Raw genomic sequence first — 12,711 nt, 5'->3', positions numbered from 1 at the left:
TGGATATGGCGGTAGTGACGGGAAAGATTGGGACGTTGGACATCATTGCGATCGTCTGCGGGTCTCTCCTCCTGGTCGTCCCTGGTCTTGGTCTCGTTTTTGAAGCCGTCTGTGGACCCAAGGAAGACAAGGGGAAGACCAACAAAATAAGACTGCGCCCATGGATGGGAACGAGAATCTCGGTTTCCAAGGAGATGGGGACGAGACTGCGCGGAACCGTTCTGTTGAAGACGGCATACCCTTGCAACAAAGGTGAGGGGAAAAAATCAAGAATCTTTGGTTTGTTTAAAGTTTAAAGTTAAATTTTTGATCCAACACGAAGAAGTTCTCTTTGCTAGAGCTTTCGACCAGTCAGTCTGGTCTTCCTCAGTACACTGACCCAGTGAGGCTTGTCACGTGGCTTCTTTGAAGTGTGATGTCAACACTGGGTCAAAGGTCTTTAATGTATGATATACTTTTTGCGCGTCATTCACAAACCAGGCTCATTTCTGTAAGTACAAAACTACATGTAGATAAATCTCTATGGTTGGATAAGGGAGTCAAGTGTTTTTACTTCTATATTGTTTACAGAGAGGAGAACCCTGCAACGTCATTCTAACGCCTGGTCAACCTATGGCCAGCAAGAACAGTGGCGGGAACAATAGCATCTATAGTATATATGTGTAAGATAATTGAAAGTATTGAGAGATGATCATGTAAAGTCATGACGTCTAAACCTAACTCATCTTGAAGTAGCGTCAATTTCGCTCAACCTCGCTATCTGAGAACTTAACGTTCATTCGTCAAAGATATGTTTTGTGACATAACGACATGTTGTACAAGAATAAGTATTGATAGGTCAATGTACAAAAGTTAAAGTTTATGTTTATGTCACATCCATTGTACATAAAGAAAACATCGATTTGTACAAGTTACAACGTACTACTAGTACCTACAGAAATATATTCTCAAGATATCATACTACGTATCCACATGGTGTGCTAGACTTGTAAATACGCTTGCAAATATAACTACATATGTACATATAAGTATAGTAAATTTTCACTGTACCTTTTGAACTTGTCACAAAAATGTTGCGTAAAAGTACTAAATGATGTGCCTTGAATATTTGCAGTCTTTTCATACGTAATAAAATTTAAAGACTCTGTGTGTTTTTCACTCAATATTGTGGTATGTAAACCTCGTACAGACCTAGCAAACTAATAACAATAAGTAAACGTTTTGTTTCGTAATATTCCTGGTCAAGGATTATAGCATATTATATAATAGTTTTGGAGTTTCGTGCTACAAACCTAGCTCTTATGACTATACACTACTCTTCAACAGTATACACGCTCGTAAGTGTGTCCGTGCTACCAACAGTTTGTACTGTGGGCTCTTCCCTGATCTGTGCCTGTGATTCTGACAGAAAACGCGCCTTCTTGGCCTCTTTCTTCCTCCTTTTCATGGACAGGACCGTCACCACACACAGGGTGAGAAAGATGAAAAGGCCGCACAGTATGGCAGCGACATCTAGCGGTCCAACACCGCCCGCCATGTCAGTGGTAGATGGTGTCGATGGCGTTGGCATTGGCAACGGTGTCGTCTGTAGTCCAACTGTGGCGTTTGATGTCTGTCAAATATTAATAAGAGACCAATATGGTAAGAAAAAAAGGATACATACAGCACTTATCAAATAGATGAACTTTTTGGAAAACAAACGAAAATTCATGTCATCCATATAATCAAATCAGCATGGCCTGCAGTTTCAAAAACCCACTGACAGAGCCGAAAGGTGAAATATCATCTCTTCCACAACGCATGTTCTCTGTACGATTTCCCACACATACTTACCGCGTGTGAACATGTGTTTGAACTGCGGTCAATGGTGAAGAATTGCATTAGGGTGACCTTTGTTAAAGTGACCTTGAGCCTTCCACTTCTAGCTACTCTAAAAGCGGAGGTTTAGTAAGCTTCTTCGGCTTATTTTGTTCTATAATGAGCTAACGTAAACAATAGCCTGGGTTGTTACATTCCAATAACACTCCTGGCTAATCAAATCATTGGTTTACAGCAACTGCAAGGTTCTAGTTACATGTAGAAGTCCTGATGGTGGAAAGAAGATGCCAGTGTACTCTTGTTTTAAATGACTGGAGGTTGTTGTTTTAGGCATTTCTATCGAGCTTTCTTTTTTGGAATGATATCGTTTCTTATGCCATGGAAACGAGTGGCAAATGGATACTATCCTGTAAATTTGACTTGGTCTTGTAGCCACCAAAAGATCTGCTTGGAAATTAAATTACTCTAGAGCTTCATAAATGCGAAAGTTTAGAAAGAAGACGCACAACCTCTCGTGCACGACAATATGTAGTGCCATGTTACATATGATGAATTTCGGAAACTAAACATTTCATAACTGGAATAATAGATAGGAAGGTCAAAAATTTTGTCAATTATGAACATGGAATATTCAAGTGTCCAAGGAGTGGACTAAAAAGTCGTGTAGTACATACCAGTGTTGTATTTGATGTCATGTTCATACTGACGCTTGCTTCCGGATGTATACAAGAGGTGTACTGTTTGAAGGACGACTATGTCACTCAAAATAACACACCTGCAAAGAACGATGTATAAATCTCACATATAAGCGCTATTCGAATAATTCAGACCTACTTTTTTTAATTCCAACATTTTATTACAAGACATGGTGACGGCACACTCAAGTTTTTAAACTTATTTTTGTGCCGCCACTAACGCAGACAAACACATGAACGGACAACAGACATACTCATTTTCACCTGAGTAAAAGCAAGGAAATTCGTGTTAAGTGCCTTTGCCCGGGCACAAGATCGGTGGCATGGCAGGATTCGAACTCGGGACCGCTTGGTTCCGAGCCGAATGCCCTGTCGCTACGTACTTGTCAATGGTTCTGTTATATGTGGAAAAGTACATTGCAATATCAGTATTGTAGTTTGTGGATATTTTGTCACCTCTACTAGATCATAGTCTTAGCCTCCACCAGTCTACCTAGGTTGCTAAAATAGTACTAGTAGGTAACAAACTGTACCCTCTAGCCGGTTAATTCCTATGCATACTATTCAGTGTATTTAGCCAATTATTTTTGGCAAATTGGAAAGCCTAGTAGAGGCTACTAGCTTCTAGGTGTAGGTCTGATACAACTCTATACGTAACCTCCGTCCCTGTACTGAACTATACAATTATAGGCGGCACTGAAAAGAGCATCAACAAAATGTCAAGCGATAAATTATATTGTCAACCTCACCTTTGAGTAGTGATCCCTCATGTATAGTGGAGGCTTCTGAAAAAGAACCGGCGATATCCGGTACAATTATGTTACGATAATGTCAACGGATAATCAGTGAAGCGAGTTTGATAATCCGTTTAAACGATATTTTGACGGTTAGAGTAGTTTTTAAGATCAGTGTGTTTTTGAAGGTCAACATAACATGGGCGTGTCTGTTTTCAAACGCAGAATGACGTTCGGTTATACAATCCAACATATAAAGGGGTGGCACTGAGTGCCAGAAATCTAATAATTTCTTGCAGTACACTAGTATCATATCAATTTGCCAAATAAATGAACTCAGAAGCGAAAAAAGGCAATGTGAAAGTAAACTATTAGAATAGAAGGGTGTTATAAAACTGGGCAGTCTTAACCCCTACACGGGCTTTAATGGTATAGCTCTGGATATCCTGTTTACGATACAATTTCGCAATCCTTTGAGCCAAGGACCCCAAACAAAAATGACATGATTTCGTGTTTTTATTAAACAACATATCCGCTTATGAAAATAACAAAGCGCATCTGAAGTCAAATGAAAAATATGACACTTTTGTTGTGACCTAAACATTAGAAAGAGATTTTTAAAAGGCATTCTATGGGTTTAAATAGCCTCCGCGTATACAATCGTCACACACATATTTGAAAGGCATCCCATGCAAAAATTTCAGGGATGCAAAAGAAAATATTCTGGACGAGGAAATCTGTCTAACATTACTGCCAACTATTACAACATCCATTTGTCACTGAAACAACTAGACTATGTGGAAAATAAAAGTTTTCAATCCAATCATTGTACAAATGGTTTTGATTCACATATACACTGCCAACAGACATCTTGACCCATTTTCGGCATGTTGACCACTAGTCAGAGGGCAACAAAATTTCTTGTGTTTTTTTTTTTCAAAATCAGGCGAAAATTAATGCGCGATGATGTTATCCATAAAAATGACTTGCTGTGGCCTTATGTTATTATAAGAGGCGTAACCACATTGCGTGAGAACGTGATGGATTGATATAAAGGGGGTACATGACAGATAAAAGGACAAGCTATGAATATTTCATGACCCAAAATTCTTGTGATAACAATTGGTCTGTTGACATATAAACTTTGGCTCTAAAGAGGGACATACCATATAAGGAAATGACCACGCGATAGCTATCTGTAGATATCTACGTATACGTCACTTCCACAAAGATTATACGGAACAGCGATCACCATTTCAACATTTTGTATCAGTTACCATTACAACATTTTGTATCAGTTACCATTACAACATTTTGTAACAGTCACCATTTCAACATTTTGTGAAACATCGGTGGCCAGTTTGGCAATTTTAAAGGTATCCAAAATTGATTTCATGGCAGTAAAACTGCATTTTCTGGTCCTTTTTAACTGCAGAAAATAGAATCAATCCCATATTAATAAAGCAATCGATACGATATCACTGACGGAAAACGCGTATACCAATGCTTGTTTGGTATCGTAGCAGGCTGGTTAAAGCGTCCATAAATTGCATTGGGTGCCTTTAATATCATACTTGCGTCACCGCGGCGTTCGAATAAATGTGTGATATCAATGCATTTTGGCATTCTGAAATGGACATACACGGTATATACGAGTATCCAAAAACGACTCAATTTCTGGTTATATTTATAATAGACTTGAGCCTTAATATTGGACGGACTGTAGCTGTACATGACTTGAAAAAGAAAATATTGTAGCTTTATTAATGCTGACATGATTGGATAGTTTTAAGGTTTAAATGGTACTGGGGCAGACAATATGTTCATGTTGAAATAATAAAGTCAAAATAGTTTTTTGTGTAATGAAGAGGGGGGGGGGGTAAAATCCAAATCCCTGCCTTTACTACAAATTCGTCGTACTTACCAAAAGACGTTGACGTACTACATGTATATAGGCCAACCAAACGTTTGAATTCTTCCACCAACATTCCACTAAAGCCCTATACACTTGTTCGTCGTGTTAGCATTTACTACATGAAAACGTTAGCATTTACTACATGAAAGCGCTTACCTTACTTGCGTAGATGTTTGTCCTGATTCTTTGTCCAAAAGTCGTAATTCCCGACTCCCAACACGACTATGCGCAGACCACAGTTCGTGAGTCGTGTCTAGTACATGTACCTGACATGACACTGTCTACCGGTACTGCAGCCTTTTGTTTACCTACACAGGAAGCCTTGAACCGGAAGCGGACGCCGTCTACCCTGACATTCCATCAGGTACTACCCTCACCACACACCTCTTTTACGTCACTTCCTTTTAACATTTCTCAGGTAAAAGAAGAAGGTAAAAGAAACATGTCCTCGCTTTCAGAATTTTTTTTCCGCGTTGAAGATATTTTCTACGTGTTTCCTGGTTCAGAATGCTTGAAAAGGGAAGTCTGGCCTTTTTGACATTCCAGTGGCTTCCGCTAGGGGGCTCTGGTACTGCTGCACTGTTATCCTGTAACATTGCATAATACAGTTCTGTATAATAGAAACCGACTCCGTAAGAAAACGGCGTGTGCACCAAAGGACCTGGGCAGGTGGACACTGCCCACAGCGCCGTAGAGATACCGGGAAGCCTACGATGGCCTCACGATAATGTCGCGAATCCCGATATCATATTGACACATCAATCCAAGCCTTAAAGTTAAAGAAATGACAACTGTATTGTCTTCTACATCTCAAAATGTATTTTTCCCAAAACCACATTTTCATCTTTGAAAATAAGCCATAAAACACCTTAACGTCCTACCTTATATAATTTCAAATCTATATAGCATTTTTCCAAAGTTTCATCATATACAGTACATGTAGCAAACTCTGTCGGTAATTGAACACAAATTGTGGAATGATACTGCATGGTTAAAGTAGCTTTCATATAACCCATACCACACATTTGTTACGTTTTATCACCTTTTCATTCAATTTTAAGTTTCCACAATTTGCTACAATGAACCATAGTCAAAAAGTAAAAAAATCATGATATGAGAGTTATTGTTTACAAGAAATTAATCTTAAGTATTTATGTGTGCCACATTAATAAGATAAGTACATTAATAACACACAACTGATAGTTCCCTACATGTACAACTGTTCCTGTTTTATCTGCAGTTGGAATTTAGAAAAATATCATATATCCACCAAGTACATCATAATTATACAATTGGGCAATAAAGTTATGACTACAATTATGTATACTACAAATGTGATGATCAACATCCAATATCAACCTTTTACCTATGAGTCACTTTACATGACTTATTGCAGGTGGCAAATTGACACGGTGCTAAGGCCATACCAATTTAATTTGTTGGTTCTTGGATTTTTTCAGAAAAAAAAATGAAGCGAAAAATTGAAGCGACAGGGTGAAAAAAAATAAAAACAGACCTAGGCATCCTATGATAGACCCAAATGCTATGATAGGAGCCATGAAGTCAACATACATTGTACAAGGCTAGTTTGTAATTCAAACAATGTATTTCATACTTTAAATCAAACCACTGCAATGATAGATGGAAAAACTGTAACAACTTGAAGACAAGGGACTTCCTTCAACTGTTGTGGCCAAAATATGAGCATTTTGGACCTGATTCAGAGGCTGAAATGTTTTTTTTTTTTTGCAGATCAGAAAAAAATGAAGAGGCGAATCTAAACAAATTAAATTGGTGTGGCCTAAGGTGAAGCATAATGTTTTTTCTAGTAGCTTATATTTTATAGCCAAGCACACTAGGTCACCCCTACTCTTCGCAAGTCCCAAGTTGCATAGAAATGCTAATATTATACACCTACAGAGTGGATTTGTACAGTTTGTAGTTAACCTTTTGCTTGACCCCAATACAAGTAACCTGTGTTATAAATTCAAAAGTTTGGATTGTTTCTTCCAATCCAAATTTCGGGTGCCAAATCTAAAATAGCTTCCTCTTAATTATGTGGATACTTTGTAGCACTGCTGAGGAGTTGATGAAAATGAATAAAGATTCAATTTTTTTCTGTCAAGTGCGACGGAATGGCTCCAATGTTAAATGTTTGTCCTGAGTGGTCAAATTCTGTCCAATGACAGAAACACAGATGCTGGAGACTGCCCTGGTCACAAGTCAGCAAGCTGGAGACTGCCCCGAGCACAAATCAGGGAGCCTGAATACATAGTAGACCATTGTAAAAACCATTTACATACGTGGGCTAAAACCTGATGTACAAAAACTGTGTACTCACGTGAGCATACGAAAGTTGCACAAATCAATTTTTTGTGCATCTTTGACATATGTCAAGAGATTGTATGTTCAGATTCTTTGTTACCTCGAGGCCTGGCATACTATCTGAATGTACATTCTTTGTGTATGTCTAAGGAAACCAATTTACATGCAGAAAAAATTCAATGTACACAATTTTTGTACGCTCGCATACATACACAATTTTTATACAGGTTTTGCTTGTGTGTAAACTGGGTCCAAGACCAAATGTTGGTCAAAAATCTACATAAATTCTTTGCATTGGTAGATAGAAAAACAGTTTTACAACATTCAATGTTTTATGGGTCGAGACAAGGCCTTCGCTAGTCGATGCCAGAACCAGGTTTTAAGTTCGTCCTTAACATAGTCGATGACGGTGACAAAACGTAACAACTGCGGAACTTCGATTTGTTTGTACATCACTGGAATCAGTCGCTGCTTCTTTGCTCCTGTGGTTGGAATGAAAAAAAAGATGTTCAGGAAATTATCATGGCAAAATTTTTTTTACAGATTGAGAAACCAAAAACAACACCAAAATTTACAATATGGAGTGTCTTATTAATAACTAAATTATTACTTTAAGATGTCTGAGAAGCAAGGAAATAACTTTGACGTGTCTTGAGATGTTGTTGACGTACCTGGAGACAGACTCATGGCATATTTAGTCTGGAAGTCACACTCAGGGCTGTCCAGAAACTCAGGTGATAGGACCACCACCATACGCTTACATCTGGGGAGGGGGGCATGGGAGGGAGGAGTGAGTGTGAGATGTAATCATACTTACACAAACTTCTCGCAGTACTTTAAAAATATATTCACAATTTTCATTGTCCCTTCTGTACCGCAAACGTATCATTACCGTGAACAAATAATTTGCCGACTTTCTTTTCTTTGCACCTGTCCCCACTGTGAACATAACAAGTTCTTAGACTGCGACCTTTTCCTACCGCAAACAAAAAGTGATTTACAGTATCAATCAATCATCCAAAATTATCAGAGACTTATGTATGTTTGCGGTAGTCATGTCTCTCCAGTTGTATGTTGAATGGCATGAGTTGTGCTACGTACCTAAACCCGCGTTCAGGTCCAGGTCAGGATTCAGGTCCAGAGGTTTAGGTTCAGGTCCGGACTTGTAAGTCCGTAATTAAACACAGGGCATACACTAAATTTGGAACAGACTTTTCAGTGAACATTTCCCGATAGAAATGTGGCATCTTAACTGCAAAATTTTGTAGCGAGCACTGCACTACCAGGGTTTAGAAGCAAGATATGTTACCTATACCTCTGTACCGGTACCCGTACCTGCATGTACCTGATGTTACTTTTAGGAACGCAGCCCTAGTCATGAAAACGAGGACTAGTTCACCTGTTCTCGATGAGCTCTGCTGTGACCGTGAGGTATGCTGTGCCTGGCAGAAGGTCACGGTCGTCGATGCACAGCTTCAGACGACGTCCAAACTCTGAGCTCTCCAGTTTCTCCACCATCTGGATCACAAAGTCTCGGTCCTCCTTACAGTAACACACGTACGCGTCGAATAGCTCCTTGTCAACACCTAGTGGGGGAGGGGGGATGGAAAGAGATTATATGACTTTAACGCCACATTAACTCAATGTCGTGTCTCATTATGCATATGATGAAGTTAAAGATCAACATAAAAGCATACAAGCATACATGTGTACATGTAAATACCAGCACGTCGGCAGAATGTACTGCACCTGTACGAAACCCATAATGTATTGTGCATAGCACTTTAGAAGAACGTTTCATATAAGGTTGTATTTGCGCTAAATACTATATAAGGTAACTCACAACAATTCAATATTCAACTAGACTTCCACGATATCATACCTTCGCCATATGGTGTTAACCTGGACGAATGTTGATGAATAATAAATGTTCTTCATTGATTATGAAAAGAATATCCTTCTTTGCATGAATTATATCACAGTGACAGTCTTATCTTATGAAAAGGGGCTATTCTAGAATTTCTCATAAATTATGTTTAGTGATGTTTGCCTTCACCTAACTATGGGAAAGGTAAATTTACATGTAATTCGATTTAGTGCATCATAAATCAAGGTTTGTTAATTTGTCTAGTACATGTACATGTATTTGTTAAGTTTATTACTTACCATAAGGATCATCCTGTAGTGTAATACCGTGTAGCTCAGACGTGGTAGGTACATTGGGATAGTTACCAGTACTGACTTCTGGCACCTGGACTGGCATTGGTGACGACGATCTTTCTCTGTACTTACTGATGTCTTTTGCTGCGAAACAATCAAACATTTTCGAATCTTTCTTTGGAAGTTTGACACTAAGTGAAATCCTAAGACAAGTATCATACGACACTGAATGAAAAACTTAGAGGAACAGAATATAGAAAACCAAGAAGGGGTGAGAAAACTATTGGTTGGATCATCTGTGGTGTGCCAATAACCTATATCGAAACAGAAGAAACTGCATGATTTTGTATGTAGAACATTACTAGAGTAGACAAATTAGTTACTATACTAGCAACTTGTGTTTTGAGTTGAGTAATAAAATATTAAGTAAAACAAATATCAAGGAGATGGACTGAATGAATCATACAACATTTGGCAAATGTCAACGTATATTTGGTAAAATGATATTATAATAAAACAAAACACATTTTTCTTCATCCTTGCAACCGAAAAATCTAACATACATCAGAATCTGATACCCTATCTTTTGTTCCGGATCAGTTCCACTTCTGTATTTGGTCTTTGTGTAGATCTGATAACATAGAAACAGGAACACATACTCCCGAGAGTATACCAAGTTTCTGTGTATCTTTAGTTAAATAACCTTCTATCTTGAACAGATCTAATTTCTAAAGCTGCTAGTAAATGTCTGGGCCAAATATAAATATATAGTTTTTTTATATTAGACTTTGGCAATCTCTTAAGTCATTCCATTAAAACAATACAGTTTTACAAAGTAAAACTTGCATGAGGAAAGTATATTTTCAATGTCAATGTTGGAAAACCAATTGTAAAATGTTACATCACTCAGGTGTCAGATCATGGAGCTAGAAAAGGTTGATCAGCTTGAAAAATTTATGTCCCTTGCAGGGACCCTTGCCGCCCCCCTCACACACAACAAAGTCTAGATCCAGGCAGTTATTTCTAGGGTCAGTCGGGAAACAGGAAACACAACATTTTCTAAAAATAACCGGGTAATCTGCAAACTTTACAAGTACATGTATGCTGATGGATGCAACCAGTTGTGTGAAGTGTCTTGTGAATTCATAATATATCATGTGTGCACTGGTGCTTAGGTTAGTAAGTATTGGTATGTCTGGATTGTGTATCACTGTTTCAACCATGAACCTAAAGATACAAACTTCTGAACTTTAGTACCTAAAATTTTCAATGTAATTTTACAGTACTTACCTAGTGAAGACTGTATTTCATCTAGAACATCAAACCTCTCTATATGCTTCAGCATCTGTATGAGTTGTCCTATGGTTGCGTTTTCCTTCAGCGACCAGATGTGTAAGACCTCGTACATCGGACTGTTGTTAAGCTTAAAGTTCTCGATTTCGATGTACTCGAAACCCATTTCGTCTGCCAGGTCTTCCCAGTTCGTGCCCCCCACACGAGGGGGGTTCAGCCACAACGCCAGTTTTTTACGCGTCTGTACTCCGAGGTATCGCGCCGGGATGCTGTCGTAGTTTTCCCCGTCAGTGTCCTGTGTTGGCGCGTTTGTTGCCATGGTAACGAGGGTTTCCACCCAATCAGATTATTTAGCGACTGGGGTGTTGCAAGAGTATTACGTTGACGTCCTTGGCAGGCAAACTTTCTAACAAGTTGAATTTTGGGTCAACTGATGATGCTGTACGTCATGTCACAGTGGAATGTCATCATTGTCGGATTTATCCTATATGGAAAGACGTAAAAAAGATTACATTTTTTGACCAAGTCTAGCCAGTCACGTGTACGCAGTCACACACACACAAGCATGCACACATGTACACACACATACACAAGCATGCACACATAGACACACACACACATGTAGTCACACACACACACACACACACACACAGTCACACACACATCCACACACACACACAATCACACACACAGTCACACACACACAATCACACACACACGGAGTCACACAGTCTCAAACACATTTGCATACACACAGTTACACAGTTATGCACAGTCACACACACACACATGCAACCACACACGCATGGCAGTCACACACACAGAAAGTCACACACACAGAAAGACACACACACAGACACACACACAGAAAGACACACACACACAGGCACACACACACACACACACACACACACAGAGAGAGAGAGAGAGAGAGAGAGAGAGAGAGAGACATACACATATACACGGACAGTGAGTTGTGATAACAAGTAACAGGAATCGCCCCCCAAAAATCCACTATAACCTCCTTGCTAAAACTCACCGTTTTTCTCACGATCACACCGGATCTTCGACCTACGTGCACAGACCACAGGAGTGCCCCGGCCGTCTTACCGCCTGGTTGTCGCCCTAAACGACTTGATAGCTTTCGACAGTCACATTTCTTCCCTGGAAACTTCGTCGAAAACTACGACTACTTCGATTGTCAAGTAATTCTGGGGGTTTACGTTGGTATTGATGCACAGTGAGGCGTGTGGGTGTAAAAGTTGTGGGGAAAACCGAACTGGGAAGTTTCTAGTTACTTCCGTGTTAAACTCTCGCCAAGTGAGAGACTCTCGCGAGATTACAGGTGAATATTTTTTGGCGACACCTCTGTGGCGGACCTCGGTTTTGATAGTGAACCTTTGCATTCATTCTCAAAGGAGTTTTGCGGTGCTTCAGTGGCACGGTATTTGTAAAGACTGGGGAAGGAAGACCTTTTCTTTTGAGCACAATAAGGAGGCAATCTCACATTAACTGTTAAATTATGCATTTATTTGTGTTCAACATTTCAAATGTCATTTTCTTCTCAGTAATTCACAGGGCAAAATAATTATGTTATATCTAAAATATTTGTTATACTAAATTATTTGCTATAGCTAAAAACCTCAGAATATGGCTTTATCATTATAGAGCAATTTAAATTGTGCATAGATATCTAACATAGAGTCCTATTTGAAACATTACACTATATACAGTGCATACATGTACATAATATTTTTCAATTTATAATTTA

At 39.0% G+C, this 12,711-nt stretch overlaps 1 protein-coding gene and 1 long non-coding RNA gene across 2 annotated transcripts; both read right to left on the bottom strand.

Moving 5' to 3' along the window:
- Positions 1–841: 841 nt before the first annotated feature.
- On the bottom strand, positions 842–5,465 carry LOC109469469. The gene is made up of 3 exons (XR_002140194.1): positions 5,319–5,465; positions 2,493–2,593; positions 842–1,612 (listed from the first exon to the last, which is right to left on the bottom strand). It is a non-coding gene; the product is annotated as an uncharacterized LOC109469469 (long non-coding RNA).
- A 1,424-nt stretch (positions 5,466–6,889) lies between these two features.
- Positions 6,890–12,292, bottom strand: LOC109469488 (myeloid differentiation primary response protein MyD88-like). The gene is made up of 6 exons (XM_019768010.1): positions 11,980–12,292; positions 10,938–11,424; positions 9,654–9,791; positions 8,887–9,073; positions 8,159–8,250; positions 6,890–7,969 (listed from the first exon to the last, which is right to left on the bottom strand). Exons 2-6 carry the CDS (start codon positions 11,257–11,259, stop codon positions 7,812–7,814), a joined length of 897 nt encoding a protein of 298 aa, XP_019623569.1. The 5' UTR covers positions 11,260–11,424; positions 11,980–12,292; the 3' UTR covers positions 6,890–7,811.
- Between the last annotated feature and the right edge of the window lie 419 nt (positions 12,293–12,711).

This window comes from Branchiostoma belcheri, unplaced genomic scaffold, assembly GCF_001625305.1.
Source record: "Branchiostoma belcheri isolate BF01 breed outbred unplaced genomic scaffold, Haploidv18h27 scaffold204, whole genome shotgun sequence".
NCBI lineage: Eukaryota > Metazoa > Chordata > Leptocardii > Amphioxiformes > Branchiostomatidae > Branchiostoma > Branchiostoma belcheri.
The sequence above is the reverse complement of the archived record's forward strand: the minus strand, read 5'-3'. Positions and strand labels throughout refer to the sequence as shown.